At 45.5% G+C, this 25,194-nt stretch overlaps 1 protein-coding gene across 2 annotated transcripts in view; it reads left to right on the forward strand.

Annotated features, from left to right (window-relative positions):
* LOC127000336 (rootletin-like) overlaps positions 1-25,194 on the forward strand; it is a 71,184-nt gene that overhangs the window by 41,808 nt on the left and 4,182 nt on the right. For both annotated transcript variants that reach the window (XM_050863931.1, XM_050863932.1), the window contains 12 exons: positions 2,770-2,934; positions 4,719-6,259; positions 6,529-6,790; positions 7,659-7,783; positions 10,405-10,545; positions 10,933-11,030; positions 11,902-12,085; positions 12,501-12,722; positions 13,512-13,702; positions 18,828-19,014; positions 19,317-19,499; positions 19,808-19,963. In XM_050863931.1, coding sequence (XP_050719888.1) covers positions 2,790-2,934; positions 4,719-6,259; positions 6,529-6,790; positions 7,659-7,783; positions 10,405-10,545; positions 10,933-11,030; positions 11,902-12,085; positions 12,501-12,722; positions 13,512-13,702; positions 18,828-19,014; positions 19,317-19,499; positions 19,808-19,963 — 3,435 coding nt within the window. In that variant the 5' untranslated portion in view covers positions 2,770-2,789. The remainder of the gene's footprint in view (positions 1-2,769; positions 2,935-4,718; positions 6,260-6,528; positions 6,791-7,658; positions 7,784-10,404; positions 10,546-10,932; positions 11,031-11,901; positions 12,086-12,500; positions 12,723-13,511; positions 13,703-18,827; positions 19,015-19,316; positions 19,500-19,807; positions 19,964-25,194) is intronic.

Here is a 25,194-nt window from a genome sequence, read left to right on the forward strand (position 1 = left end):
CTCTCTCTCTCTCTCTCTCTCTCTCTCTCTCTCTCTCTCTCTCTCTCTCTCTCTCTCTCTCTCTCTCTCTCTCTCTCGAAAACAAATTGGTGGGGAAAGAGGAGAGAAAGGAAAAAACGAAGGAGATGAGAGAGGAAAGGAAGGCAAGAGGGGAGAGAAAGGCTTGGAAAGAAAGAGAAGGAAAAGCAACAGAAGAGAATGGAAGAGAAGCGAAGGGAAGGAAAAGCGGAGGAGGTTATGAAGGGAAGAGGAAACAGAATAGGTACATAAAAGGAAAGGCGAAGGAGGATATGAAGGGAAGAGGAAAAGAAATAAAATAATAGAAGGAAAGGGAAGAGAAGAGAAGGAAAAGCGAAGGAGGGGGTATAAAGAGGAGAAGAATAGGAGGAAAATTAAGAGGAAGAAAAGAAAAGGAGGAAGGGGAGAAGGAAAGGATAAAGAGAGAAGGGAAAGAAGGGACGAAGTGTGGGTGGGTGTGGGTGTGTGGGTGTGTGTGATTTAACTAGAGCGGTTTCATCTTATTGAGGTGATGCTGGTCTTCTCTAGATTCTTCCCTCCTCCTCCTCCTCCTCCTCCTCCTCCTCCTCCTCCTCCTCCTCCACTCTCCAAGGACGTTTGAATAGTATCCTCGATTCTTCTAGCTTCTCCTCCTCATCCCCACTTTTTCCTCCTCCTCCTCCTCCTCCTCTTATCCATCCCTTCATCATCCCCATAAAAGGAGTAACATCTTTTAGTAGCTTCTCCTTTTCCTCCTCCTCTTCCCCCTCCTCCTCCTCCTCCTCCTCCTCCTCTTCTTCCTCCTCCTCCTAATTTCCTCCTCTTCCTCCTCCTCATCCTCATTTTCTATTATATTTGAGTGTCTTGATTAGCGTAAATATGAGATAAGTCTGTGTGTGTGTGTGTGTGTGTGTGTGTGTGTGTGTGTGACCTTGATTGTGGTCATACCTGGCATTTCCTTCAAGCTCGTGGGAAACACACACACAAACACACACACACACACACACACACACACACACACACACACACACACACACACACACACACACACATGGTCAAAATAACGTATCGATTTCACTTCCCTCCCTTGCTCCCTTCCTTTCCATTCTTTTCCCTCCCTTTCCCTTTCCTTCCCTTCTTTTTTCCTCTCCTTTCCTCGCCTTTCCTCCCCTCCTCGCTTTTTCCCTTCACTTCCTCTTCCTTCCTCTTCTCTCTAACCTTGCTTGCTATTCCCTCCTCCCCTTCCCTTCCCTTCCCTTCTCTTTCCTCCCCTTCCCTTCTCTTTCCTCCCCTTCCCTTCTCTTTCCTCCCCTTTCCTCCCCTTCCCTTCTCTCTCCTTCCCTTTCCTCCCCTTTTCCTCTTTTTCCTTTCCATCCACTAGTTCGCTTTCTTTTCCCCGTTTCTGTGTGTGTGTGTGTGTGTGTGTGTGTGTGTGTGTGTGAGAGAGAGAGAGAGAGAGAGAGAGAGAGAGAGAGAGAGAGAGAGAGAGAGAGAGAGAGAGAGAGAGAGAGAGAGAGAGAGAGAGAGAGAGAGAGAGAGAGAGAGAGAGAGAGCATTAGTTTATACGTCTGTTTGTGTTCTTTGTGTGGTTAAAAACATGCTAATGGTGTGTGTTTGTGTGTGTGTGTGTGTGTGTGTGTGTGTGTGTACGGAAGTGAGGGAAAAATGACCGCGTAATTATGTGTTTGTGCACGACTCGAGGATATTCATGTTGTGTTGGTTTAGCGGGGAATGCGAAAAGAAAACATTGTGTGTGTATCCTCGTGTGTCTGTGTTGGGAGTAATGGGTTTATCTCAGTCTTGCTCCTGAGTGTGTGGGTTAAGGGCTGGTCTAAGGCTGCTTTACATGGCTTTCTAAGGGTAATATGGGCCTTATGGTGTGTTCTGAGGGAATAAATAGTGGTGTAAGGGTGTGAAGGGGGCCAAGGAGTCGTAATATTGGGTTCAAGTTAGATAGGTTCAGGTTTAATAAAGACGAAAGCAAGAATTGGTTTGGTAACAGTGGGTTTCAGAAGGGTGATGTTACTAAGCTTTCTGGTAGTGTACAAGTGTCGGGTTGAACTACCAATGGGTCCAAGTTAGATAAATGCAGGTTTAATGGACTGGTGGACGAGTGGAGGAGCCTTGGCAGCCTTGTGGTGTGCCAGTACAATAGACCTTCAAGGAGAGGTTGGGTAAATTAATTGATAGGAAGGTTAGGTTAGGTTAGGTTACTACTACCACCACCATCGCTACTACTACTACTACTACTACTACTACTACTACTACTACTACTACTACTACTACTACTACTACTACTACTACCACTACTACTACTACCACTACTACTACTACTACTACTACTACTACTACTACTACTACTACTACTACTACTACTACTACTACTACTACTACTACTACTACTACTACTACTACTACTACTACTACTACTACTACCACCACCGCTACTACTACTGTTACTACTTCTATTACTACTTGAATAGGAAAGAATTGTGGTATATAAGGCTCGCATAAGCCGCCCTTTGTATAGACTGACTTCTTGGCCTCTTGCAGACTTCTTATTTTCTTAGTCTATATATATGTTTTGCAGCGGGAAATGTGACCTCATATTCTGTGTTACTTGTGTTTCTATCTTGTGTGTTACCCCTGAAAACAACCCCAAACACACACACACACACACACACACACACACACACACACACACACACACACACACACACACACACACACACACCAACACTCACCTTCACCAGTGTTTCTTGTGTGTTTCAGGGCATGCTGGTCCCCGAGTGATGTTGGGGGAGAGTGTGGTGGTCGTGGGGGGCGGGGGTGGTGCGCCCCTCCACAGGCCCCGATCAGCTGACAACCTCTCCCGTCTTACCTCGGCCACGTCCCTCCCTGCCCTGGATGACCTGGCGGAATCTGAAGTGTTTGTGGGTAAGTAAGGTCAAATAAGGGAGTGAGAGGGTCAGGAGGGAAGGACAGACATAATGGAGGATTGAGGAGAAGGAAAAGGAAGGAAGGAAGATGAAAAGAAAGAAGGAAAAAGGATAAAAGAAAGGAAGGGAGAGAAAGTACTGAGAAAATAAAGATCGGTTAGAAAGGAAAGAAGGATGAATGGATAGAAGATAAAAGGAAAGACTAAGGGAAGAGGGAACAATGAAGAGTTTGAGGTGGGCTTGTGGGTAAATAAGGTCATGAGAGGGCCAGGAAGGAAGGACGAAAATAATGGGGGATGGAAGTAAGATAGATGAAGAGAGGAAAGAATGGAAGAACGATTGAAGGGAGGAAGATGAAAAGAAAGAAGGAAATCAGAACGAAAGATTAAGATGAACGGAAGGGAAAGAGTAAAAGAACCAAGAAAATAAAGAAAGAGGTTAGGAAAGAATGGAAGAGTGGAAAAGTGAATGAAGGGAGGAAAGTGAAAAGAAAGGAGGAAGAAAACCAGGAAGAAAGATAAAGATACAAATTCATATATGCGTATAAGAAAAAAAGGGTATATAAAATTCTTGCATTCCCTGTCGGCAACACCAGACGCCTCAAGGCTCAGTTTACTCCACTCGTAAAGCTGAAATAAATGCCTTGCAGTCTCCAGTTAGAAGTTATCATTTCCGATTATTTTAAAGTCGCAGGGATATTCGTATGCTTGACGGATTTTTTATTTTATTATATTGAAATGATGACTGCAGCATAATTGTTTAAGAAGTGCAAACGTTTATGTATACGTACTAAACACTCCACCAAGAGGCTGGTCTATACTTACAAAACTGCGCGGGGTAATTTTCGCGTCTCGTTATGGGTTTGGGGTCGAAACAGTCAATCATGTGTTCGAACCTTCCTCCCCCGCTGACGGCCGCTACTTTCCCTTCCCTTGATATATATATTTTTTTTTTAGGAGCAGCGAGTAGCGGGCTTTTTTATTTTTATTATTGTTTCCTTTTTTGTGCCCTTAAGCTGTCTCCTTTGTTGTAAAAAAAAAAAAAAAATAGACAGCAGCAGGTTACCCCGCGGCTCCTTGCTACCTGGGGGTCATTCATTAAGTTTCGGCTCACCTGCTGTGTCCTCTGGCTTAATTAACCCGGCGCGTACCCGTTTGTCACCTGAGTTCATCATGCCGCACACACCGTCTCATCTTACCTGTAATTAGCCTACCTCTGCCTTTTTGTAATTTGGTGATCATTAGTTTTATTCACCTGGCGTGGTTTACCTGTGCTTCATTACCCCGACGCACCTATTTATCACATGGGGTCGTCATGCTGCATCGCTTAGTCTCATCTCACCTGTGATTAACCTGCCTTTTCTATAATTTGGTGATCATTAGTTTTATTCACCTGGCGTGGTTTACCTGTCCCTTAATTACCCCGACGCACACCTATTTTTTACATGGGCCTTTCACACTTTCCTACTTTACCTCAGTCTTCAGTGCTCGCCGTGCCTTCCTCATGGTCTCTCTAATCGTAGTTCTCGGCCTGTTTTCATCAATTTTATGACCTTTTACTCCTATATCATGTTCTTTGTCACATTAATTTTTGTGTTTATTTGTTATTTTGTATATGAACACTTTGTCTTGTGTGTTCCTCACCCCTTCCTCTCAGCTCCTTGCCTCCCCTAATCCACCTTCTATCTTTGCCTGTTATCACCCGCGGCCTGACTTACGGCTCTGTTACCCGCGGGCCGTCAGAACCTTGGGTCTTATCACTGCCTTATCTTCCCTCTAACAGGGGATGAGGAAGAGGACCTGGAGGGTGGGGACTGCTACCTGCGGCACCACCTGCCCCCCTTAGACCCATGCTCTCCCGGGGAGGTGACGCCTCCTGACCTGATGTCGCCGCCCTGCCCTCCGTCGTCCACCAGCCTCGTGATCGCCTACCATGACGAGGCGCTGCGTCTTCCCCTCGATGCTGTCAAGGAGGAGGTAGAGGCGGAGGCGTTGGAGGAGGCGAGCATGATCCTTTCTAGCGGCCCTGCGTCGCTGGGCCACGCCTCCCTGGGCCCGTGCTCCCTCACCTCCTCGATGGTGTCCTCCGCCTCCCTTGAGGACACGCTCTCCTCCCGCACCGACACCTTCGACACTGTGGTGGCCGCTGCTCCCGCCCGCACCCCCTCCCCCCCACAGCCCCCCACCGCCACCCCCCCGCCCCTTCGTGCTGCGACCACGCGTCCCGGCAACAAGGACGCCGCACGTGTGGCCGCCACCCCTGCCCGCACCTCCCCCACCTCTCCGCGGGACTCCTCCGGCCGCAGTTCCCCAAGGACCTCCACAGACTCGCCTGGCACCCCTGAGAAGCGGCGCGGCGCATCGGGCACCTCACCCCGCAGCGATGTCAGCGCCACGAGCAGCCGTGGCAGCACGCCCAGGGGCACCCCACGCCCGTCGGCGGCATCATCCCGCACCGAGGACAAGAGAACGCCGCGGGGCACGCCACGTACCACTCAAGGTACCGCTGGGGACCGGCGTCCCTGTGCCCGTGCCCAGGAGGCGCGGAGAGAGACGCACGCCCACGCCCACGCTCGCACCAAAGCCCCGGAGCGGAACGACGAGGCGCGCAGCAGCACGCTGGGCCGCAAGAAGAAGCCTGAGGTTGAGGCCCGGCCTGGCGCCGCACCCCCTCGCAGGAAGGAAGTGGCGGCAGCCGCCCCAGCGGTACCAGCAGACAAGTACGGCAGTCTGGGGCGGCGGCGGCGAGTGAAGGACGCGGCCAAGGATGATGGTGGGCCCGCGGGCAAGGAGAGTGGCGGTGGGTTGACACGGGACAGCAAGAACACCCTGGACATGTACGCCACACTGCCACGGCGCCGCGCGCGGGAGGTGAGTGCCCGCTGGCGGGAGCAGCTGGCGGCGGAGGATGACGCGACGCGCCCCTCCCTCAGGCGCACAAAGTCCGTCGGGAAGAGCGAGTCGGCGACAGCAGGTGGTGCCACAGCAAGGGGCCGCGCCTCCATCATGACCACCAGCCTTCCACCCTCTGCCCTCAGGCCCCGCAGCCCCCGCACCAACAACCCCCCTGCCAGGACCACCTCCACCTCCACCTCCAACCTAGCCACCCGCAAGGAGAGGACCATCATCTGCATGGAGGCCGCCATCCAGACAGCACTGACAGGTGGAGATGTGGCCAACGCCCTCAGGGCCATGTCCCGACAGAACTCCTTAGGCACCGAGGAGTCGGATGAGGCCCCAGAGGTGACCCGACCCCATGTGGCCATCGTGCGGGAGGAGTCCTGCCCTGAGGAGCTGCCCCCCTGCAGGAGTGTGGAAGTGCAGGTGAGGAACTGTCTGTGCTAAATACACATCCGACATCTGTACCCTTCAAGCCCTTCTTTGAGGCACTAACATGGCCATCCCTTTCCTCCTTACCTTCACTCTTAGTAGAGTGCTTTTGCTTCCCTCCTGACTTTTACTCTTGACACAGTGCCATCCTCTCCCTCCTAACCGTCCATCCTCAGTCACACTTAAAATTACTCTTTGCTGTCATTCTCATCACACCTTCCTTATTACCTCCACACTTCTACCCATCACTCTTCCCTTGACAGGTGGAGTTGGCGTGGAGGCTTGGCGAGGGGGAGCTGCCAGAGCATGTGCGTCGTCTCACCGAGGAACACACACGCCTCCAGAACGAACACTCGCGGGCAAGGGTGCGTCTGGAGGAAATGGAGGGTCTGCGGGAGGAGCTGCAGCGGCTGAAGGTGACCCTGGAGGAGGAGAGGTCTGAGAAGGAGGAGGTGCAGGGCGAGCTGGATAGGACGTCTCAGAGGGTGAAGGACATGCTCATCTCCATGGAAGGGGTGGAGCACGGTGGGTGGCACTTCCAGTATGTGTTAATATGATGATCATGATAATGTTAACCATGTAGCAGCGACGGGCCAAATTTGTGCCATGATATAAACCCCCAAGATAAATTATACATAATCTGATCACAAATGCTTTGATATATATTATGAAATGGTTTGTGTGAGGGGTGATTTTTTCTCATTTTTCTCGCTTGGAGGGACCATTAAAAACATGATCCCCGCTGTTACCGGGTTAATGATGGCCCTAAGAAAAGTTAAAATAACGAAGCCAGTACTTGATCCATTAACAAGGTGTCTCCTGCTAACCTCTGTGTGGGTGAGGCAGCAGAAGACACCGTGTTAGTGGATGGAATACTGGCTCGGTTATTTCAGTGACAGTGACGGTAGTAACGCTGCAAACACCACGGCCACCAAACCTCAGAAGACAACACAAAATTTTCAGCAAGGTTTTTTCTATCAGTCTGCCAAGATCATTCCCCCTGCACGTAATTACAGGGTCTAATAACCTGTAGAAATTAGTGCTGATACCCAATAAACTCCTCAACAAAATCAAACACAAGTGAAGTATGTTTGTATCTGGAGAGAACAAAAAGAATATTATAAAATTTGGTGGGAACAAAAAAGTAAAAAAAATAAGACAAGATCAAACAATTAAGAAAAGCATAAAGCCTGGAAAGGAAGAAAGCAACAAAAATAGGAGCAGTGAGTAGTGGGCTTTTTTTTCATATTTGTTTCCTTTTTTTTATGCCCTTGAACTGACTCCTCTGCTGTAAAAAAAAAAAAAAAAAAAAAAAAATCTAAGAAACCTCAAGAGCTGCTGTCGCCAAAGCTAACGCTCCACACTCACACCCATCGCCTTGCCCTCCCTGCAGAGTTCAACAGCCGCGGGGACAGCCTGATGGAGCTTGAGTCGCAGCTCCACCACTCAGCCGACATGCACGTCCAGATGCAGGATCGCCTGAACAAGTTTGAGGAATGCAACCTGAAGATAAAGAGGGTGAGGCAGCTCATTTGGGGCTTTATAAGATTTTTTTATTGTTATTGTTCCTCTTTTGGCAGTAAAGGAGGGAAGGACAAGGGTAAGAAGAAAGATGAAGGCATGTGGGGAAAAGGGGCGGAGAAAGAGATTGGGTCGTATTATAAGACATTTTTCCGGCCAAGAACACATATTTGGCAAGGCTTTCATAGGAGTTGTGGGCATATCCAAGAGTAGTTTTATGACCCTGGTGGCATTGTGACCCTTCTTCTGTACCGTGAACCTAAAGAAACACTCATTAGAACCTGACTGAGCCCCTCTTTGACCTTTAGAAATAGCTTATGTGAGAAGCCAAAGTGTCTTACAATACCGACCTAAGTGTATAAAAAGAATAAGGGTAACGAGAAAGATGGGAGATACCGAGAGGAAGGATTAAGAAAGATAGAGTATTACATAGCGAGCCTGAATTTTTTTTTTTTACAACAAAGGAGACGGCTCAAGGGCAACAAAAAGAGTGCAGAAAAAAAGCCCGCTACTCACCGCTCACATAATAGACAAAAGTAAAGAGTGGCCACTTTATATTTTTATTTTCTCTAGTGGCTCTCAAGTGGTAATCCATGACTACTTTGCTGGAGGTCTTGATGATGTTCAATAACAGACGGCAAATAAAAACTGTATTAATTCATCACCTGTATTATGGCAACATGCAAGTCATTCCAGGGAGAAGAGAGAGGAAGTGCAACTTTTATGGCATTTCTTGTGACATTCTAAAGCAAACTGTGTGTTGTGTAATGGTGGCAAGGATGTGGTAGAGGCCCCAACATCCTCTGGGCTGAAGGGACGTCTCTGTGGCTCATTGGTAAAGTGTTGGTCAGGGGTTTGAATCCTCCTCAGTGACAACCATAGTTATTTTGATCCCTCATGGCTCCTCCCAGCTAGAGAGAAGAGTGCTCCGTGGCTCTATAATGAGTTACCTGGGGATGTTAAGAACAGTGGCAATCTTCAAGAAGGCGCTGATGACTCACCTATTCACTAAACCCTACGACTTCACAAACATAAGGATTGGGGACAACTTTAGGTGCTAATATTACTGCTATTATGTTGGCGGCCCTGTGGAGTGCTGTTACGGCGGTGGACCGGGGCCTGAAACCTCATCAACGGTAAATGGTAGATCAATTACACCCTTGAAAAGGAGCATCCCCCACCCCAACAGTTTCTTTTCATATTTTCAGTAAAGGAAGCCACTCAAGGGCACAAAAAGAATGAAAGAGAATTGTCTAGTCATTTCATTATTACTCAAAAAGGTGATGATCCACAATTTTCCCCTTATCAGGCTGGTAATTTGTGTGCTGAGAAGAGCTGAGAATTGCTGCCCTCGTGGGTGTTCTCTCCTTGTAGTGGCTGGCGGGAGTTTTTTTTTCCCAAGGGCAACAAAAAGAGTACAAAAAAAAAGCCCGCTACTTGCCGCTCCCTGTTGTTTCCTGCCACATTTCAAAGGCACCACCCGAGATAATGCAAAGTAGTAGGTTAGGCAATGATGTTGAGGTCTAAAAGTACACACTCCTTTCTTGTTTACTTCCTCTCGTGAAGGGTTGTTTGGGTGATCAGCCAAAAGCTCTTGTTTCCTGCCATGTTTAAGGAATGCAAGTTTGAAGATTGAAATTCTCAGGCAACAATTTTGTATTTTCCTCCCAGCAGTTGCCTCGTCTGTAGCTTCTTGAATCTCTTATGGACTGCTTTGTGGTTTCCTGTCATTATTTTTACCCTACATTTAGCGAGAAACCATTACAATAAACGTTGTGATGGCTCCTGTTTTTCATCTTCATTCTTTTTCTCCTCCACTGCAGTCTCTACCTGGGCATATAAATTAGGGATGAGGTGAATTTGCCATCTAGTGCAATTGAGTTTGCTGGTTCCTCACTCTTGATCCATTTTCCTCTTAACCTCTGCCCTAAACACACCAATTTTTACAAACGTTTTAGTTTCCTATTAAACTTCCAAATACAGTCACAGTGAAGCCATCCTTTCTTGTCCCTTGTAAGCCATTATCCAGAATCTTGAGATGAGCTGAAAACTCACTTTCCGGATCAGTCTGTTATCTAGGCTGATTTACCTATTTAGTGGCTCTTGGCCAAGCTATATAAGAGGTCCTTACTCTATACAATGATAAACATATTGGTTTTATTTTAGATCAAATACAGTTGGACAAATTGACAGACAATAAATTACCAATATTTAAGAACAGTGGCACACCAAAATGTAAAATAATACCAAACAAAGCCAACAGCTTTTTATTGTACGTACTATTAAGTTATGAGGAAATCTACGTCTTGGCTGATGTGTCAGTAAGATCATCTGCATATTGATAACCTTCAGTTTCAGCTATTTACTCTTTTCTTTCTTTCCTCTAAGCTATAACATGCAGCCAGTCCTTTGATAGCTTCCAGAAACATTGAATTGCCCACAAACTCCCACCCCAGATCTCTTTTGCTTCTTTAACCCTCCCTCACTTGTTACTTCAGAACTTTGTAAAGAGATGCAATCCTTGAAGTTCTTTTATAGCTCTCAGAAACATTGAATCACCCCAAAACTTGACCCCAGACCTCCTCTTTTCATTATTAAACCTCTCATTACCACCTCAGGACCTGGACAAGAGTGTGGCTGCCCAGAAGACCCTCCTCCAACAAGTGCAGGACCTTGAGAATGAGAGCCGAGAGATGGCAGACTTCATGGCCGAGGAGAAGAATGCCCTGGCTGAGTGTCTGAGGGAGGCTGAGGCTGAGGTATATGAGATTGTTCATATATTTTATTTATATGAGACAGACGAAAGGCTCTACATTAAGTGTGAGAAAGAATGGTTGCTATATGCCATTCCTATGATTAGTTGATTGGGACACACTCACACAGACAGACAGATACACACATGCAGGCAGGCGGGCAGGAAGATAGACAGATAGATTGATCTTATAACTACAACTAAACAAATACTTATACACAAACGGAATAAAAAACAACTTGCTTCGGGACAGTACACAACAATGATTTCTTAACTTTAAACTTTGCATATTAGTTTATCAAGCCACACGTGAGATTGAATTTTCGATGATAATAATAATGATAAATGAAAGTGGTGTTGCTTTTTTCCTCCAACATTCCAATTCTTTCAACAGATTCTACGTCTGAGGAGTGAGTGTCACCAGCTGTCTGCCAAGCTCAAGGAGAAGGAGGAGGAGGGGAGGCGGGTGGCGAGAGTGGCCGAGGACAGGAGGTCAGTCTCTCTTTCTTTGTCTTTCTCTCTTTTTCTCTCTCTTTTTCTCTCTTTCTTTTTCTCTTTCTCTCTCTCTTTTTCTCTTTCTGTCTGTCTCTCTCTGTGTTATACTCTTTCTGTCCTATTTGTTAGACATTTCCAAATTCCAGGTGGCAACGCTGCCCTCACAGGTGTGGAGAGCAACCTGACCTGACTTTTCCCCAGAGACCTACTTCATCTCATAGTTACCCCCTCACCTGCCTCTCTCTCTCTCTCTCTCTCTCTCTCTCTCTCTCTCAAGAAGAGTCTGCCAAAAGTCTCTCTCTCTGATCAATGCTCACAAAACTCTCTCTCTCTCTCTCTCTCTCTCTCTCTCTCTCTCTCTCTCTCTCTCTCTCTCTCTCTCTCTCTCTCTCTCTCTCTCCTCTCTCTCTCTCTCTCTCTCTCTCTCTCTTCTCTCTCTCTCTCTCTCTCTTTTTTTATATATCTTTCTCTCTTTTCAGATTATGTAACAATGATGTGTAATTAATTCCAGCTCAGGCCAAGAATAATAAACTCAACTCTTCATCAACATACAACTTTTTATTGTTTTTCCTCCTCAAACTTTTCCCGATGATGCAACTTCCTCGCACGCATCTCACGCACCTTCCTCACTTCTTCAACTACCAAAATCCCTCTGCAGCGTCTCACAAACTTCACCCTTCAACTCACCTCTCCAATCTTCCGCTCCAGCTTTCATATATTCAACTTCTCTCCAACTTCTCTCTCCAACCTTTCTCAGCTTTCCCATTCCAGCTTCCTTCTCCAATTTGACCTCTTGATTCAGCTCTTCAACCCACCTCTCCAACTTAACTCTAACCATTGTCTCCCCCCTCCCCCACTCCTCCAACAGAAACAAGTACATGCAGTTACAATCTGATATGAGCTCCATGCAGTGCCGCACGAGGGACATGATGGTGTGTCAGGGAGCCGAGGTGTCCGGGGCAGCTGTCTCCCTCAACAATGTGTCATCTCGTCTCCGCTCCCTTATCGCCAAGCTGGTCCAGGATTACTCCATCACTGAGGCTGACATGGAGGTGTGGCCATTACTCGTGTTTCCTGTGTATCCTGTGTTGTTTTTAGATTCATTGGTGTTGAAAGTGAGCATCATGTCAGGAAGGGTTTGAGGGATTTTATCTTTAGGGATTTTGATTCTAACTCTGTCCCTGCCCATGGCTAGCAGTCAACCCAGTCCCTGATTTAAATTGGTTGGAATGGGGCCTCAACTCCTCCCTGTAACACCCTAACGACACCAGATACAAGACAGAGGCTGGGGTCAAAAGGGTTTGGTAGCAATCTAGACCCAGTATTGTTGGAGGATCAAACCCGGGTCCGTTTATTCATACTACATTACACCGCAGAGGTGCACGGAGGGTAATGCTTATAATATAACTGTTACCCTTATAAAAGTTTAGAGAGCTTGGCCTAACATGTACTCTGAAAACCACACAGATGATAGTGACGCCCAGTGAGAGTGACAGCAGCGCATCGTCCACCAACGGCACCCCAGAGCACAAGCCCAGCATCAAGGGGGTGATGCGACGCACACCCTCACCTCGCAAAACCGCCTCCTTCATGACAGCTCTGCTCAGTGCCATGCGAATGGGACCCAGGCCAAGGATAAGTGATCTTGGAGGTGCCATTTCCAGCATAACTAATGGGCCCAGTAAGGAGGTAAGACTTGGCAGACAAATAGGAATATAATGCTGGCAGATAGGATGTAATGGTGAAGGGTGGAATGTGATGATGCTGAAAGATAGGGTGTAATGGTGAAGGGTGGAATGTGATGATGCTGGCAGATAGGATGTAATGGTGAAGGGTGGAATGTGATGATGCTGGCAGATAGGATGGTTGGAGGGGGTGGAATGATGCTGATGGTGATGATGCTTGAATGGAAGGGTGGAATGTGATGATGCTGGCAGATAGGATGTAATGGTGAAGGGTGGAATGTGATGATGCTGGCAGATAGGATGTAATGGTGGAGGGTGGAATGTGATGATGCTGAAAGATAAGATGTAATGGTGAAGGGTGGAATGTGTTGCTTAAAGTTAGGGACATGATAATGCTGAAAGATGGGATGGGATGTTGATTGAGAGGGATGTGATGATGCTGAAATACATAGATGTGATGATGGTAACACTTGTAATGATACTGAAGCAGGAATGGAATGATGTTGACTCTTCCTTCCCATCCAACAACAGGTGACAGAAGATATGGCCATAGAAGATAGTGGATGATAGAAGATAGGGTGATTGAAGATAGTGAGTGACAGAAAATAGGGTGGAAAAAGATAGCAGATGGCAAGATAGCAATGGGGCAGAAAATAGGCTGATTAAAGATAGTGAGTGACAAAATAGGGTGGAAAAAGATAGCAATGGGGCAGAAAATAGGGTGGTAGAAGATAGCTATGTGCTCCCAAGACAGGGATATGACAATGACACCTCTCCCCCTCCCACCCAATAGCTGCAGGTGACGGAAGGCCGCAACTCTCCTGAGGGATCTGAGAGTCACGAGGTGGTGGAGGGCAGCGCCATGTCCTCCTCCCTGACGGACCAGGTGACGGAGATGGACGTCCTCCTTACACGCTTCCTCAAGGTCTGCTGTGTCCTCAAGAATGAGTCTGACTTGCAGCTGATGGAGACTGAGGATGATAAGTAAGTGTCTCGGGAGGAGGAGGAGGAGGAGGAGGAGGAGGAGGAGGAGGAGGAGGAAAAGGAGAAGGAGGAGGAGGAGGAGGGACTTGAGTATACCATGTCCTAGAGAATGGGTCTTGGGAGGAGGAGAAAGAGAAGGAAAAGGAAAAGGAAAAGGAAAAGGAGAAGGAGAAGGAGGACACAAAGGAAGAACAAACAACAGCAGACCATCTAATCAAAGGTGGAAGATGAAGGACAGCAAAAGCCAAAGCTGGCAGGAAAGGAAAAAGAACCATGCAGCATGAATAAACTGCATGGAAATTATGTAGGAAAGAGGAAAGAACTATCATTACAGCTACCACTAACCAGGCGATAAAAGCGGACAAGGACACCAGTTATTACGACAATGAGTAATATCTTAGTTGCTGGTTGGATTCAAGACACTTGTCTAATCTATTCTTGAAGGCCGTAACTGTTGTACTATCAACGACATCACAGGGTAGAGAGTTCCAAACATTAACAACTCGATTGAAGAAGTGTTTAGTTTCGTGCGACGAGAATCTTTTACCACTTATCTTCAAATTGTGATTTCTTCTTGTTCTATTTGATCGATCAATTGTAATCTTCCGCATTAATATCACTGAATCCTTTAAACATTTTAAACACTTCTATTAGATCGCCTCGCCTTCTTCGTTTTGATAGGCTGAATAAATTTACTTCTTTAAGCCTTTGTTCATATGATAAATTTCTCAACCTAGGAATCATCTTTGTTACTCTTCGTTGAACCCGTTCCAACTTTTCTGTCTTTTCTGTAATAGGGAGACCAAAACTGTACACCGTACTCTAGACGGGGTCGAACCAATGAATTATACAGTTTTAATATTACTTTTTCCGATTTATTATTAAAGACTCATCCAATGAAGCCAACCAACTTGTTTGCAGTTTTAACTACCTCTGAACAATGCTGACCGGGCTTTAAATCGCTTGATATAGTGATTCCAAGATCCATTTCTTTACTTACTGCAGAAAGATGTTTGCCATTCATTACGTACCGAACGCGATTGTTATTTTTTCCGATGTGCAACACTTTACATTTCTCAACGTTAAATTTCATTTGCCATTGATTGGCCCAACGTGCAAGTCGATCTAGATCTGATTTTATAGCTTCTTCGTCGAGTGTAGCAATTTTTGTGTCATCAGCAAATTTTGATACTTTGCAAGTGAGCCCATCATCGATATCATTAACATAAATTAAGAAGAGCATGGGGCCAAGCACTGATCCTTGAGGTACGCCGCTTCTGACATCGAGCCAGTTAGATGTAACACCATTTAGAACTACTCTCTGTTTCCGCTCAGAGAGCCAGTCCACAAGCCAGTTGTGAATGTTACCCGAGATACCGTGCGCCAATAGTTTGCTGAACAATTGTTGGTGGGGGACCTTATGAAATGCCTTTTGAAAATCCAGATATATGATATCTACTGATCTGCTTTCATCGAACACCTCAAAAATATAATGAAAAAAATCAAGTAAGTTAGTTAAACACGAACGTTTACTACGGAAGCCATGTTGCGAATTATTTATTATATTATTTTCTTCGAAGAATTTCACCATATTGTCGCGAATGATAGTCTCCATTAACTTAAAAACAATCGATGTCAGGCTAATTGGTCGATAGTTTCCTGGATGAGACTTGTCCCCCTTTTTTAAAATTGGTGTGACATTTGCAAGTTTCCAATCCGATGGAACTTTTCCAGCTGTTAAAGATTTATTGAATATGATGGAGAGCGGTTTACAAATTTGATGTTTGATTTCTTTTAAGACCCTAGGGGTAATTTTGTCTGGACCAGGAACTTTGCTTACTTTAATCTTTTCAATTGTGCGTAAAATTTCACTTTCTACGATGAGCACGCCACTTAACATCTTTTCGGTCCTTCTAACCTCCGGTGGTTGAGGTGATAAACAATCTTCATCGGTAAATACGGATGCGAAAAAGTTATTTAGGATTGTAGCCATTTCATTTTCATCGTTCGTGTGGTTACCATTATCATTAGCAAGCGGTCCGATACCACAAGTGAGTGACTTTTTATTATTTACATAGCTAAAAAATTCTTTAGGATTAGATTTACTCGTTTCCGCTATGTATTCTTCAAGATTTTTCTTGCTTCGTTTATTAATATCTTGGTTTCATGTAATTATGTCCAACTCTAGTTTGTCAGCCTCACTCTGAGTTGATATGTATCTACTGTATACTGCTTTTTTTTAGATATAGGCTATTTTGAATTTCGTTATTCCACCATTTGGGTTTCTTCTTAAAAGCTGAACATCTGTTACGATAGGGTACGCATATGCTTATGGCATTTTTCAATATTGTGGTGAAGGCCCCCCAAGATTTATCAATATCTGTTTCCGCCGAGATTTCAGTCCAGTCAGAATTATTTAGAATTGATTGAAGTCTTACGAAATTTGCTCTCTGATAATCAGGCACCTTTTCTTTACTAGGAGTTACTTTACTTTCTTTCATATTGATTTTTTTATTTTATTTTTTTATTTTTTTTTTTTATTTTTTATTTTATTTTTTTTTTTCGCCTATTAAGCGGTAGGCTTCTCCCCGGTGGATCCTGATGGTCGGTCCAAAGCTTCTTCCCGGTGGGTCCTGATGGTCGGCCCAGCACATTGTGGCGCAGGCGAGTGTTTATATTGGCGCCATATTGCATTGGCTCATGCTGCCCTCCCGGAGCTCATCTTTAATCCTAGAATCTAGAGTCTGGGTTGATAGGTGGTCTTCTGGACAGCATGTGGGTAGTTTTAAGCCACTCGGCGGCAGCTGAAAAATCCCAGCTTGGTGGCACCGGTCGGGGATTGAACTCGCATCCTCCTGGGGGTTAGCCTGTGAGGCAGGCTGGGGGTTAGCCTGTGAGGCAGGCTGGGAGTTGTACCATATTATTTGTGAGGCAGGTAACACGTCCTCCCGTGAAGCAGGAGATTCGTCTGGAGAGGGCACAGTCTCGGTGGAGGGCCTCTCCACCATCGATGGTGGAGTCACTGCCACATTGCTTGCTACAAATTCCTGAAGGGCTTCGAATTTCTTTTCAAGATCATTATGTTTGACTTTCCATTCAGTCACAGCCTTCTGAAGTTGTAATCTCTGAACGCAGAGGCGGCAAGTTCTACTCAGCTGGAAGTACTGAGCTGCAAATCGTCCGGGACAGAAGTCACACTTAAGGTTCGAAGGCATTCTTAGAAATTTAAGCGAGTTAGCAGTTTGGGCAAATATTAAAAGCGCTTTTGAAATAACTTAAATTGTGACCATAAATTGAATTGGATAAAAATTGTGCATGGAAATTAGATACTGCTGTGTTAGATGCCTCCAACACTGGGAGTTCGCTCCCACAGGGTCTTGAAAACGCCTCAAAGACCAATCGCTTGTCCTGAGCCTTGGTCACGAGAGACTTTCACAACCCGGCGCTTTTCAGCTATTGTCCTCGAAGTTTTGTCCCATAGAACGGGACCGGCGTAGTCACACAGAGCAGGGCTGGCAAGGAAGGAAAGGAACCAGCAATTCGTTCCCACTTTCCGAAACGTCTAACCCAACTCTGCGACCCTTTCGAGGCCTGGCCAGTGGCACCTGTCACCAGGTGTTCTCCACCAACTCTAGAGAGTATCAGACGCCCTTCCTGAGAGACCAAAAAGCTGAGAGTATAAGAAAAACCCTCAGATACTCCACCTAGAAGCTGTGAGGTACAACCTCAAATGGGACGAGAGGGGATGAAGGAGAGGGGACGAAGGAGAGGGGACAAAGGAGAGGGGACGAAGGAGAGGGGACGAGATAGGACAAGAGGGGACGAAGGAGAGGGGATGAGAGGGGACGAAGGAGAGGGGACGAAGGAGAGGGGACGAGATAGGACGAGAGGGGACGAAGGAGAGGGGATGAGAGGGGACGAAGGAAAGGGGATGAAGGAGAGGGACGAAGGAGAGGGGACGAAGGAGAGGGGACGAGATAGGACGAGAGGGGACGAAGGAGAGGGGAGCTAGGAGAGGGGACGAAAGAGAGGAGACGAAGGAGAGGAGACGAAGGAGAGGAGACGAAGGAGAGGAGACGAAGGAGAGGAGACGAAGGAGAGGGGAGGAAGGAGAGGGGACGAAGGAGAGGGACGAAGGAAAGGGGATGAAGGAGAGGGGAGGAAGGAGAGGGGACGAAGGAGAGGGGACGAAGGAGAGGGGAGGAAGGAGAGGGGACGAAGGAGAGGGGACGAAGGAGAGGGGACGAAGGAGAGGGGAGGAAGGAGAGGGGACGAAGGAGAGGGGATGAGAGGGGACGAAGGAGAGGGGATGAGAGGGGACGAGAGGGAGTAGGGGATGTACTGGTGGGGGAGGAGAGAAAACAACCCATGATAATGGGAGTTACCGAGTTACAAAAAAAAATTAAAGTATGGTGGATCTACTGATTTGTTTGTGAATGATCAACTATATATTTTCCCCGGGGCAGAAGCAAGAACCTATTAGTACAATCAGCTATTTCTCAACACCTCAGCATGCCTTAAAACCTCTATAAAGCTGAATGTTTTCTGTGATTGGGGTAAAGATAAACCTAAGTAAGGGATCAAAATAATCCATCTGCTAATGCCCCGGATCAGAGATAAGAAGGATCTGCGTACTTACATGTCCACAATCTTGAATTAGCACTGTGTATCAACTTAACAAATATAAATAAATTAATAAATAGATGAATGTGCTAATAAATATTTCATAATACTGGAAATGACACAGGAGGAAGGAGGAGGAGGAGGGGGGACTTGAGTATACCATGTCCTAGAGAATGGGTAACTTGCAGAGACCGAGGTGGGTTAGTGTTTTGTTGGAGAAAAAGTGTCTCAGGTGGAGGGATGGCTGAGGTGGAAGGTGGAGGGTGGGGTTAATAGTTGGTCATTTGGTGTGGGTTACAAGCACTCCTCTAACCAACTGATATGAGGAATGAGCAAAATAAGGAAAGGAAATAAGGAAAATAAGGAGATTCAGGAAAGCAGTGGGCATGAAAGAGAAAGATGCACAAGATAGCAAGGAGAGCAACACTGGAGCATATTACAAACAGTCTTTTCGTTGTCCTCTGCACGCATTCTTTTACCCCTGATGTTTCTTGTTCCCCAGTGAGCGCCTCAGTAGTCAGATGCGGTCCCAGCAGCAAGTTATTGACCAGCAGCATGCAGACTACGAGGCCATGACCCGTGCTGAGGCTCGGGCCAAGAAGGAACTGGTGGCGGTTCAGCGGGAACTGGATGTGGCCAACAAAAACCTCACCAAGTATTACGAGGCGGAGTATGATCATCAGGTTATGGTGAGTCCGAGCTGTTGCTTTTTTGTGAGCACCAATTTCTTTTTACGCATCTCATGCCTTTCACGTTATAATTCATCTTTTCCGTATAGAAAAAAGCATCAGGAGTGGGTGCTTGGCTGAGGGAATGAAGTGCCTGATGGGGACTACAATAATAGACACTAGAGACTTTACAGTCTTATGTTTCCAGCAAAACCTCCTCCATCACTCAGTGTCAAGGCGGTATTAAGTGATAATAAAAATAAGTAATATTGTTTGAGTCATTCCTCTATCATGGCACCATTAACATTCTTCTCACACACCAGAAACTACAGAATGAGGTGGAGAAGCTTGGAGGCACTGTGAGGCACCTGGAGGCACTCAATGAGGAGAAGGAAAGGCAGCTGGAAGAGGCACTCTCCCGCCTCTCCGCAGCCCAGGAGAGTGCCCCGGCCAACCACGTGTCTGAGTCAAGCCACTACAGGGAGGTGTCCAGCCTCAGCGACAAGGTAACGATAATGATGATAATTATATTAATAATGATGGTGATGATTAACAGCTTTATTTACACAAAAGGGTGAAAGTATGCAATGGGAGAGGATTTTGAATATGAATTTGGTGTTGTTATTTACTTTGAAAAAATAAGGCCAAGTTTAAGGCATTGACTTTTACATGGTTCCTGCATTTCTAGAGACAACTTTATTTCTCAATTAAACATGCCACGGCCTTGAGGGGTTCATTTACTCATGTGTATTACTGTAATTAGATGAAAAATATTATCGACAAATCATAGTTTTCATACACACCTTTCCTTCAGGTCACTTCACTGCGCCAGAGTGTGATGGAGCGAGAGAAGCAAATCATTGAGCTGAACGAGCGGCACTCCAAAGACCTTGCCAGTCTGAGGGAGGCCCAGGGGCAGGCCCAGCGCTCTGCCACACATCACACCTCCACTGTGGACCACGTGCTGAAGGTACTGTCTGCCTCACATCACCCATTTACAATCCCTAGGCTCTGCTCACCTCCACCTCACCCCTTGCCTTGTTACTACACACTCCTCTCCTGTTACTGGGGCCAGTTCCACAGTCCAATACAGGCTTTGTTGGGTGCCTAAACCAACCAACCACAGTTTGCCAAGTCTTCTGTAAAGCACCAGACTACACAAGTTTCTTGAACTGTCTCATAAGTTTGTTACTTTTCTATAACAACCAAATGATACACAAGGAACTTTTGTATAGTCTTTTGTGCCTTGTAGAAAACTCAACAAACATAAGTTCTTTGGTTTACTCACACAAAGTCATTGTCTTGGAGTGAAGAACAGGCCCACCATCACCACTCAGCACCTCATAAATGATCTTCACTCTCCCTCCTGTCTGCTGAAGTCTTCAGGTATGTCATTGCACAATCTTTTAACAAGACCACACCTTCAACAAGCTCTGCTTTTATATGTGGAATACTGAGTATACTATTTTGAATATATTCACTTAGAGTTGTCAAAGGCCACAGCAATGTCTTGGCCCTTCTTCTGTGGGTCTGATAGAATACTGACTTTAGTCCCTCCATTCTGACCCTCTTGGCTATATGGTGCTATTATGTCTCCTTGGCAGTGCTTTTCTCAATTCAGCTAGACAAATATGAGTGCACAGTATTCCTATATTCAGCAATTCTGCATGTCACGCATAAAGACATACAAAGGTGTAGTAAGACTTGAGAGACCAGTTGACCTGCACATGGCAGCTCTTAATGATCAGTCATTCACCATCTGCCTTCCCTATAAACAATTTGAAACTTTCATATTGTTTGCATTAACTGCATTATTTGTCACTCATCCATAACCCAATTTGTAAACCATTTTTTGCCATTCTCCCTGAACCTGAATTTAGCCAATTTGCACCCATTGCTGCTGGTGCTATTCAGTTGTACTAAATCAGTATCACCCTTTGGTACTATGGCAGTGTTGGAGGTCATGCTATTTATCAGGCTTGCATAGATGTGGTGACTAAACAGACTTGCTTAGTGAGGAGTTACTGTAGCTATGTACCACTTGAGTGTGTGTCCAGGCTCACACCAGACTCAGGCAGTAATGCTCCCTTTCTCCCTCCTCCTGGACACACACACAGCCAGTTGCATCAAAGGGGAAAGTCCAGCCTAAAACTTACCATAAGATAAGGCCTTATAACCCCAAAGTGCCCAGGTGGGTCATGCTCTTCTTAGGACCAGGTGGCTTTGCTTGACTGGGTGTTGTTGGTGGTGGCAGCAGCGGTCTTGGTGTTTTGGTGGCGCTGGCCTGAGCATGGTGTACATAAGACTGAGTTCATTTTGAGAGAGCTGATGTGTGTGTGTGTGTGTGTGTGTGTGTGTGTGTATGTGTGTGCACAAGAGTGAGAACAAGTCTCAAGTTTGTAAGCCCTTGATTGTGTTAAATCTGCCATCTATTTTTTCAAATGATATTTTCTTATTTTTTCATTGCATTAGATCACTAATGTGTAATGAGTCTTAGTGCCTACAGTCACTTAGGGTTTCAGGTGTGCTTAGAGAAACAAATGATTGCTTATAGTAATACATGAGTTCAAAACATGGATTGAATTTTATATTGATTACTGCTATGTATGTGATCAAGAGTGAATTGAGAAAATTTAATAATTCTTCAGCTCACACTAGTCAGTTTGAGTCAGAATTTCCCAGACAAGTTGCAAAGAAGTTGGAGGTCAGCAAAGCTTTAACACAACTCTGCATACATCCAGATGGACTCCAGACACAGAGAATGTAGATTAATTAAAATTTATCATTTATAGACTTCTAGATTTGATTATGCAAAATGAATACCTTAACCCTTTCATTGCTAAGCGCTCACAACGAGACTATCCCCTCAGGCGCGCTCGGGCACCCCAGCGGGGGAAGGGGATCTCTTTTAACTGCTGTATCTCAAAAACTATTCATCACAGCTACAAAACAAAAACACCATTGGGAAAAGGAGGCCAAGATCCATAAGATTTGGTTATTTAAGCCTCTCCTGTGAATGTACAGGCATGTTCAGGGGGTGTTTTTTGCTGTGAGGGTGACTGGCGCTCGCAGCGAGCTTTTAGCACCACCAGCAAGTGACACTAGTGCTCGCTCTTTTAACCTCTGTATCTCAAAAACCATTCATCACAGCTAAAAAACAAGAACACCATTGGAAAGAGGAGACCAAGATCTATACGATTCAGTGATGTAAGCCTCTCCTGCGAAAGTACAGGCATGTTCAGGGGGTGTTGCCTGTGAAGATGTACATTTATACATGCGCGACGGTCAGCCGTAAGGCAACTACTGTAGATCTCTTGATGATGGGGTGCTGGCGGGGCAGTATTGCCAGCTGCTGAATTTACAACTATTTGGTCAAAATATCAGTCATGTGATAGGTGAAGCTATGCAAAAATGTCACTATATTGGACAACAATTAACATCCACCAGTTGCTCGTATGTAGATTTTCCATGCTGGGCTGACATGATTTTCCACCAAATTTAGTGGAGAACCCACTCAATTGGCAATGCTGTGTTGTGAGAAATATTGTTGGAACGCTCTCATACGAGGGAGATTTGAGTGCGGCTGGAGCTCGCAGCGAGCGTTTAGCACCGCCAGCAAATATGCCTAATGCTCGCTGTGAGCGTTTAGCCATGAAAGAGTTAAACTGACTGGTTATGAACATGGTTAATCTGGTGTGTATCACACAACTGTAAATGATGATTATAAATGATCTACACAAGGTTATATTGCCAGTCAGTGTGTCTTGCTGCCAGTGGGAAATAATTAGGTACCTCCAGTGTAGGTTTGGGTCAAAAGTAAAAGATTCTCTACCTATCATGTAAGCATAGAGTTCAAGATGCTGCACCTCTCCCAGCTCACTCAGTGCACATGGTTGAGCCTCAGAACTGGACACATGCATCATTCTTGGGATGAGTAATTTACTTGAATTATTGGCTCAGTTTTGCAGTCCAGCACTGTGCCTTTGTAAGCACTTGGACAAAGCAACCTCAAGTTTTCTGCAAAGTGCTAAACAAAAAAATATTATATAATAGTTGCAGTTTTATAGAGAAGCTAACCAATAAGAGACCATTTCACAAGAAATTCTGTAGTCTGTGATTCATTGTAAAACAAAAATCTTAAACTTAGGAGTTGTTTGGTTTGGGCACTTACAAAGCCTTTGTGATGAAACTTGGGAATAGCCCAATGACCTGGCCGGGCCAGCCTCAGAAGGTGAATCATAGTAGCCCCATGGTGCTTTGTGCTTGACTCACTTATAAATCAAAATACAGCAAAAAAGCAGAGTTTTTATATTCAATTACTTCATGAAATATTATAGAATCATGAGTGGCCCATGCCTTATGGTAAAGAGTAAACAAAGTAAATTCTGGGGCATGTGCTGTAGCTGTGCATTGTCTTGGCACTCACCTCCATCACTTCAGTCTTTGGGGCTGTGGTGGGTAAGAATGTACCGACGTGACATTTAACAAGTTGACACTATTGTTTTAGATTTTGCCAAAGACTTCGACAAAGTCCTGCACAAAAGACTGACATTAAAATTGAAATACTATGGTATTTCAGGATCTATTCTTCACTGGATCACTGCATTTCTTACTAACAGGACTCAACGTGTTCTTGACGCCTCTTCATCTGACACTGTCCCTGTTTCTTCAGGTGTCCCAACAAGGCACTGTTCTAGGCCATCTTCTTTTCCTCCTGTACATTAACGATCTTCCACTCTCGACGCCTAACTCTTCCACTAGACTGTTTGCCGACGATAGTTTATTGTTTAGAGCAGTAAAGACTAATGACGACTGCAGACTACTACAGAAAGCCTTGGACATCTCTAGCAGTGGGAGAGCACCTGGCAGATGCACTTCTGCCTTGACAAGTGCAAACTGTTAAGATTCACCAAAGCTCACAACCCTATCCATCACACTTACACTCTTCATAACACAGACCTTGAATCAGTGCACACACACAAGTATCTTGGTGCCCGTCTCTCCACTAGCTTAACATTCAACACTCACATAGACCATGTCAGTGCCACAGCCAACCGAACACTGATTTTCCTGAGAAGGAATCTACATAAATGTACACCTAACAAAAAACACACAGTGTATAACACACTTGTGACACCATCATTAGAATACTGCTCCACGGTGTGGGATCCTTACACACACAGAAATATTGAAAGGTTAGAACAAATGAACACCAAGGCGGCTAAGTTCATTACAAACAATTACACTCGAACGCCTGGCATCACAACACAGATCAAACAACAGATAAACATGGAACCTCTTCACATACACAGACAAACACACAGACTTACACTTATGTACAAGATCACAAACACTCACATTGATATTGCTACACATACATACATACACAATGCAAACAGTCAACATACTCGTAACACACACAACCAAAAATACCTAACATAGCACACTAATACTGACGCATACGAGCACTCATATTTTCCACGCACCATACGTGACTGGAACAGCCTCCCTCAACAGATTTTAGACTGCGGTACAATAGACTCATTCAGAATACAAAGACACACTTGTCACCACAACACACCAACACTAACAATTACACTTGATTCACTTCTCTCCCCTACACACTCAGCTCCCCCATCCCTTCAGCAGCCAGCACAAATATGCGTGTTATGCACCTGCTCAGGCACCCTGCGCATTGTTATCAAGATCACAGTTTACCTTCCTCAGGTTTCCCCAGGTTCCCGTTTATTAACCAGTCTATATGGAGGATGAACAACAGCTGGGTGGACTGCACGCTAACTGCCCAGGCCAGGATCAAAGCTTGGCCCACAGATTTTTAGCTAGGCATGCTAACCACTACACCACAGAGGCACATATACGGCTTGAATGTATTCTATCATTGTGTTTTTTAGCCATGACATTAATATTAGCACTCCTCTCTTAACAAACTTGCACCACACAAACATCCCCAAGGCACCCAGTGTTGTGAGGGTCTGTTGCCTGTGCACTGAGTGAGTGGGAGGGGACTCCACAAACTCAATGTGCAGTTATTCATATGAGAAAATAGTATTATATCCTGAGTGATAACTTGCAACTCACAGCATTCAGTGTGCATCTAACATCACAGTTTGGGGTCGCTGAGAAGCAACAGTGTTTGAGGATTGTGAGGAAGCAGCTATGGCCATAATTGCTTCTCTCCAC

The sequence above is a fragment of the Eriocheir sinensis genome, chromosome 18 (assembly GCF_024679095.1).
Source record: "Eriocheir sinensis breed Jianghai 21 chromosome 18, ASM2467909v1, whole genome shotgun sequence".
Taxonomy (NCBI): Eukaryota; Metazoa; Arthropoda; class Malacostraca; order Decapoda; family Varunidae; genus Eriocheir; species Eriocheir sinensis.